Raw genomic sequence first — 7,784 nt, forward strand, 5'->3', positions numbered from 1 at the left:
CCACTAATTGAAACATGGCATTCTGATCAATATTGCATTTGTGGAATATGAGTTAAGCAGCAAAATACACCCATTTTTAGCCACCTCAGGGGACGGCCACTTTGTCACTTCTGTACTGAAAATGACATCACAACTACTCTGGGCTCAGGGAACGACCAATCACGGCTCAGCTTCAGAAAACATGTCAACCGTGATTGGTCGTTACCTGAGCCTTGAGCAGTTGTGATGTCATTTTCAGTTGACAGAAGTGACAAAATGGGCGACCCCAGACATGGCTAAAAACGGGTGGATTAACTCTCATTCCACCAACGCAATATTCATCAGAATGCCATGTTTCAACTAGTGGGCCTGCCGGGAACATATTCTTGAAAAAAATGTGTTTGGATTGACTTCCCCTCACATCACACTTTCGATCGGAGCATATTATTTTCACATGCGCAGATTGACCAACTATACCGAAAATAGTAGTAGAAGAAGAAAAAAACCGTAGCGACTTCCATGTCAACAAAACATTGCTCTGTCCACTTCTACTTTAAATGTTAGCGTTATATATCCATCTAGAAGCAGATTGCTGAGATCTACCCAGATGTCGACCCAACTTGTGTCATCAGGCCCCAGTCACTCTCGGCCATATGTTCTGGTCATGCCGATGTCTTTCGCACTTTTGGCTTTCGGTTTTTGAGACCTTTTCTTTTATGTGCGGCAACGTCATTAGTCCCGATCCTTTGGTTGCAATATTTTGCGTGGTTTCCGGAGTAACTGTGACTGTCGCTCAATCTGATGCCGTGGCTTTCTCCTCTTTGTTGGCCCGACGCTTTATCTTGTTCAATTGGAAGTCGTCTGTTAGTCCATCGCATCAACGCTGGCTTAGGGATGTGATGGCACATTTGCAACTCGAAAAACTGAAATATTCTACCAGGGGCTCGGTCCAGATGTTCTATGAGGCGTGGCAACCATTCTTGGATTATTTTAGCCAAAAACGTCCGTCAGTCGACATTTAGGCATACGTTTGTAATTTGCATTTCTGATTCCAGTCAAGCACTGACTTGTTTGCAAATGATGTGACAATTTTTTCTTTTTTTTTTGTTTTTTTTCTTTTTTGGTATGTCATTGGGTTATGTTTATTTTTTTTATTTTGTTTTTGTCATCATTGTGCTGTTATGTTGATTTGTGGTTCGTGCATATACAGTGAAAATTCAATAAAAATAATTTGACATATATAAATGTTAGCATTATTTCGCGGATTTTCCCCGTTTGCACTGTTAGGCCTAGTTAAGACTTCCTACTGGAGCAGCAATGTATGTATCCAGTTGAATCTTGCGCCCGCTATGTCTTTTGCACACTCTGCTTCTACTAGCTTCCGGGAATAACAGAAACGCGTATACTAAAGTCACAGACATGCGCGGTTTTGTTATGAAATTTCAGAATGAATTTTTTCCATGAGCGCCAATGGGCTTATCAGTCGACATAAACAACCCCTCTCGTTCTCAATAAAATCTTGATCGGAATGGATTTAACGGGTTTACCACATACACATGAATGGTGTTGACAACAGCTCACTGCAAGTTCAGAGCGAAAAGAGCTTTAACAGCCGCATGAAACCGGGCAATGTGGCTCGCAAGACGCGGGTTAACCAGGCCTGATATATCGCCTCCATAGTGGCGAATGCTGCAACTGTACTTAAAATACGTTGTTACCGCAGAGGGACATCAATCGCGCTGTGTTGAGCAAGCAATATTAATCGTTCTGGCTGGAGGCGGCCGCACAAATAACTGGAGATGGCCACCACTCAATTTTGAATGTAGGAAATAACCCTGCTAATTAATGGCAATGGTTAAGATGTGTTAAAAGAAGTGGCGTTGCTAGGCCCATTTTAGGGAGGCTGAAGACCACATATGAAAGTGGCCAAAAACTTTGACTTACCGTACTGTCCGGGCTATAAGCCGCACCATTATATAAGCCGCACCCACTCTATTTTTCGAATATTTTGGAAAATAAACCTTAAATGAGCCGAACCTTTATATAAGGTTTATCACTTTTATGTTATTTTATGGACCTCTTCTGAGTCTGGAATAAAGATTGATTGATAAGCCGCACCTATCTATGTTGAAAACTTTTATATTTACTGCATTTACAGAACGATTATGAACTGTAAATGTACATGTATGTACCTGAACAGCTTCTTTCCTAACAGTGCCTTTTAACACTCCAGCAACGTTGCTGATTAAAACAGAAGAGAACCAAGAGAAAATAAACAGTACTTATCTTCATTTCACTGCCGACTGCCACTCAAGTTTGTCAGCTAATGTCCACCAGACTCCACCATCTATTGTTCTACTACATTCTACATATGCACCTGTCTTGTTTTATGTTAATAAAGTCAGCCAATCTAACACACGACGTGCTAAATCAACAATAGCATTTCACATCGAAACAACAGAACGGACGTAACATCAGCCACATTCATGTGCACTTCACGGACCTCCAGGAAAACATAGAATCAAAGCATTATAGCACCTAATGCAATAACCTAGTCTATGGTGCCCTCGCCTGTTGAACTCCTGCACCTGAAGTCACATCCAGTGAATGGGAAATTTTTTGTATTATATTGAATTGTACTGTCATTCTGGTTGGAGCGCCCCGAGCGGTGGAAGAAAAATCCACAGAATAGCCGCACCGGACTATAAGCCGCATGGCTCAAAATCTAGGAAAAAAGTCGCAACGGGACGGGGGCTGACAATGTTTATGAATATGGCCTGAGGGTTTCGGCCGGAACTGTACTCAGGTCAAGGGTGGAGGGTCGCGGCCGGACCGGCAAAAATTGGTCAAGTGCCCAGTTCTGAGTCAAACCATTCTTTATAGGAAGGATATAACCTGACGCACAAAGAATGCCAACCCAAATATGTCAGGCAAATGAAAACCTAAAATCTGAGATAAAAGAACCAACGATTTCAATTATTAATAAGAGACAGAATGAACTTTATTTAATCAGAATTGCAAGCTGTCAGGGAAATTAACTGTCATAATTAACCCCCTGTCTTTTCTATATACAGTATTATTTAGCTAAAAGCTGTTGCCATGGCAACACACTTTTTTCCAAGAAAAATTACGTTGAGTTTGATGGATTTAACATTTGTGAAAATTATGAAACTTTGGACACATATCACGCTTCAGCAATTAATTACTATTTTACCAGTTCATTTTGTGGTTAGAAACAAAAATGGCTGACTTACGCACTCTACAATTTCTTTACGAAACAGACCAGGCGATAATTTTTATGAATAAGGACGGAGGGACGAGGCCGGAAAGGTACCCAGGTCGGGGACGGAGGGTCAAGTGCCCAGTTCTGGTGTTTAATTTGTGTGGTGCGAAAGATTATAAACTTTCTTTTATTTAAATTCAAACACTGTTTATTTGTATTAAACCCGTTCTTTAATATATGTAATTCTTTTTCCACAGTTGTCGGAAGTTGCACGAGATTTTCTCCGGAACAATATAAAGGTGTTAAACCTGAAGTGTGATTAGGAACTGAAGTCAGGCGACCAATGAGGTGCTACTTCGAGTGCACAGATTGGGACATGCTTTGGGATCAACATCGGCACAACATTGATTGGAAGGCTCTACTCTATCAAAAGAAGCGGGCCAATGAAAATACTCATGTAGGAGTTACAAGTATGTCGCATCAAAACTACTCTGACAAGTACAATTTATCCAAAACTTTACTTAAGTAAATATATCAGAGCATTACTACCCACCTCTGCTGAATACATACCTGTAAAAGACTGCTGACAATTAACTGGATTGACTTTGATCACATTTAATATGAGAGGTTTGGGGTTTTCAAGCTGCTCCGCTGGAACATACAAGCCATCACTGAGAAAGTAATGATCTTTACTTGTCACCCTGCCGAGAAGGGGAAAGTGAGAATTTGAAAGATACATTAACTTTGATGACAAACCAAGACAAAACAATTTGGCTAAGCAAAATCAATTTTCAGTGAACTGTCATGTTCATAATACCTGATGGTGGTGGTGGATGAGTCTTTGCCGACAGTCATCTTGTGTTCCCCTTCCATGATTTGCTGTGACCAGTACGGATGCAGCCATGCCACACAAGAGACGTGGCCAGCATAAACCATGGGCATGATCCAGTTTTCTATACTCAACTCACTGTAAAAAGATGAATGATGTCTGGTATTAATGGGATGACGAACAATGTCATCTAATTCATGTCAGCATTTAGCGTGCAGTCAGTGTAGCTCGCTATTTAAAAGGAATAGACCCCATCTGTGGTCCCTTCTCAAGGTTTCTCACTTTTCCCCAGATGTTTTTTTTTTAGTTTTTCTTTGCCCTCCTGGGGGTTAAGATCAGGGGATGTCGTGTATATGATCTGGTGCATATGTGAAGCCTTTTGAGACTTTCCTGTGATTAAGGGCTGTATAAATAGATTTGACTTGACTTGATCATATTTTTTTTTTCACAATTCAAAACAGTTCCAAGGTGTCTTAACAATTTGGCTGTGACATGCTTTTGTTAAAATACCACGTACTGAGAATTATAGCATATTTTATACACCTGTTTTTTTCCCCACCCAAAGCAGCTTGTTTGAGAGAGTGTTGCTGCAAGTCAGCCCTCATGCCTGCTGTACCAATAGAGAGTGCAGATTCCATTATTATAATATGAACTCGATTATAAAAAAAAAAAAAAAAATCCATTATTCCATCCCAATGACATATAATTTCATAGAGGGTCTGAAAAAAACTGGTACTGAATGAGTTAATCACCATTATTTTGGTAATAATTGAAATCATGATTATTGAAACGATAATTTATTTTTTGTAACGTAAAAATAACGTAAAAAATACAATCACAAATACGTTTCTTTGAATCTTTAATTATGTAAGTTCCTTATGGACGAAACAAAATGTATTAAAATTTGTTATTATAACATTTTTAAAAAAGGGTGCAAATGTATGTACTATGTTTTCTGGACTATAAGTCGTGTTTTTTTCCCGTAGTTTGGCCCTGGGTGCGACTAATACTCTGGTGTGACTAATGTGTGAAATTATTAACACATTATTACTCTCATGGCTTGTTAGTGCTGACTTTAACTGACTCTGCAGGCGCTTTAGCGTAATTCACTCTGTTCACTCACCCAATATTTCTAACTTGTCTTCTTATTGGCAGATTTAATTACGCCACCTACAGTTCATAGTTCACGTAGTCTGCTCTCTAGCTGTTATGAAATGCGCTGTATAAATAAAATTGTATTGCATAGTATTGTACAGGGCGGCACGGTGGTCGACTGGTTAGCATGTCCGCCTCACAGTTCAGAGGTCGTGGGTTCGATCCCGGCTCCGGCCTCCCTGTGTGGAGTTTGCATGTTCTCCCCGTGCCTGCGTGGGTTTTCTCCGGGCACTCCGGTTTCCTCCCACATTCCAAAAAACATGCATGGTAAGTTGATTGGATACTCTAAATTGCCCCTAGGTGTGATTGTGAGTGCGGATGTTTGTCTCTGTGTGCCCTGCGATTGGCTGGCAACCAGTTCAGGGTGTCCCCCGCCTACTGCCCAAAGACAGCTGGGATAGGCACCAGCACGCCCCGCGACCCTTGTGAGGAGAAGCGGTACAGATAATGGATGGATGGATGTATTGTACAGCGCCTGCAGAGGGAGACAAAACATCCTAAATAAAAGTCAGCACTAACAAGCCATGACAATTACCTATCATTTCACATGCTATTGTAACCCACATAAAGAAACATAAGATAAATCCTAAAAGCTATTAAAATGCATGAATAATTTAAACGGTTAAAATCTAACGTCTTGTTAAATAAGTACCGTATTGGCCGGAATATAAGACGGCCCTGATTATAAGACGACCCCCTCTTTTTCAAGACTCAAGTTTGAAAAAAAGTTTTTTTTGAGCACCAAATTAATTTTTATACAGAAAATAATTACTGTGACTCTCACTTTTTCAGTCTTATTTCAATGCAAAAAACACCGTCTTATATTCGGGCCAATACAATAATTAAAATAGTATGATAAAAAGACAATTTGACTGTTAAGGCCTTGCTAGTTGAGGAAGCTAGCTTATTCAAACAGCTAAACATTCTCAAACAAACTCCACTGACTCCAGGTGTGCAGCGAAGTTGCCTATTTATATTGTGAAACTGCACAAGAAACAGAAAATACAATCAATCTATGCGTTACATCCACATGTATTTTCATAGACATGAGCAAGATGATCCAATAATGTTCATCTTGTGTTTGTATTCTTTGAATGAGTTTCAAGTTTCTTTTGTTTCGACAATGACAATGATCTTATTTTTTGGGAAGCGAAAACTCTCTTACCGTGCTGACAGTTTCGGCTGTCACTGCAGCCTTCCTCGGAGCTGTCACTGCTGACACGTGACGTGTCCGGAGCAAAATAATACAATACAATACAATACAATTTTATTCATATAGCGCATTTGCGAGGGGTTGGAGCGCAGCCTTGATCAGGTCGGGGAGCCTTATTTTGAAGATTCCCCCGACCCGATCAAATGTTTTTAGACACGTCACGTGGAAGCAGTGACAGCTCCGAGGATAAGGCTGCAGTGACAGCCGAAACTGTCAGCACGGTAAGAGTTTTCTCTTCCCAAAAAAATAGGAAGATGATTGTCATTGTCGAGACAAAAGAAACTTGAAACTCATGAACAAGATGAGCCTATGCTAACTATTAGCGATCACGATTAGCATTAGCAATAGGTATTAGTATGTTCAGTCAACAACCCACAATCAACCACACTTCAGCTCGTATATATATATGTTGCATGCTCATTACACACAATTGGCAACCGCGATTAGCATTAGCGATAGTGATTAGTATGTTCAGTCAATAACACAGTACAATCATCCACAATTCAGCTCCTATATAAATGTTGCATGCTAATTACACACAATTGTCTAAGTTACTTACAGACGATGGTTGAACAGGAATGAACCACAAACAGGCAGTTGCCTGCTTCTGGCTGGGGTATTGCATCATGCAGCCACACACATAAGAAGCCGAGCACAGAGGAGACTAAGACATAATTACGACCGAAAACATAAGTACTTCTGGAGACTTGGAAACATTCTACATGGTCGGGATGAATAAAATACTTATCTAATCGATCTACAACCATTTTGGTGAGTGTAACGTTATCTTACCGTAACTTTCTTGTCTGCTACATGTGTGAATGTTAGCTAAATGTTACCATTGTAGCTCGGTGAAATTATGTGTACTAAGCGCACAATTTCCTCCAAATAAGCGACTTGTACTCCGGAGCGACTTATAGTCCAGAAAATACGGAACGTAAGTATGATTTCCTTGTTTAAACAAACAAAAACGTGCATTGGATATAAATGTATATTCATTGATTTTTATGATTATGCCAATTTTTGTAATCGTAATTGTAATTGAATTTAGTTTAATTGCACAGCCCTAAAACAAGAACTGTGAAGCGCACACACACGCACACACACATGCAGGCACACGCCCACAATCAATTACTGTGTGGACGGTTTATGTGGCAGCAACACATTACAAATGCAATGCCCCCATCCCCACCGCGTCACCAAATACATCGGGCAACCAAGTAATTGGAGCTTATCATAATATAATGCTGTTTTGGAACACTAATCTGTCCTTCCAATAAAACTCAACACAGCTTTGCTTGCATAACTGTTTGCGACCTTCACTGGCTCCCAGTGCATTTCAAAATGCAGGGTTCATTTTAAGATGCTTCTATTTGTCTACAAAT

At 40.1% G+C, this 7,784-nt stretch overlaps 1 protein-coding gene across 5 annotated transcripts in view; it reads right to left on the reverse strand.

Annotated features, from left to right (window-relative positions):
* Positions 1–7,784, reverse strand: part of c10h5orf22 (chromosome 10 C5orf22 homolog) — a 35,587-nt gene that overhangs the window by 18,507 nt on the left and 9,296 nt on the right. For all 5 annotated transcript variants that reach the window (XM_086043490.1, XM_086043492.1, XM_086043489.1 and 2 more), the window contains 2 exons: positions 4,020–4,169; positions 3,773–3,903 (listed from right to left, as the gene is read on the reverse strand). In XM_086043490.1, the coding sequence (XP_085899616.1) occupies positions 3,773–3,903; positions 4,020–4,169 (281 nt within the window). The remainder of the gene's footprint in view (positions 1–3,772; positions 3,904–4,019; positions 4,170–7,784) is intronic.

This window comes from Filicampus tigris, chromosome 10 (assembly GCF_054856515.1).
Source record: "Filicampus tigris isolate MCC_2025a chromosome 10, RoL_Ftig_1.0, whole genome shotgun sequence".
Lineage (NCBI taxonomy): Eukaryota > Metazoa > Chordata > Actinopteri > Syngnathiformes > Syngnathidae > Filicampus > Filicampus tigris.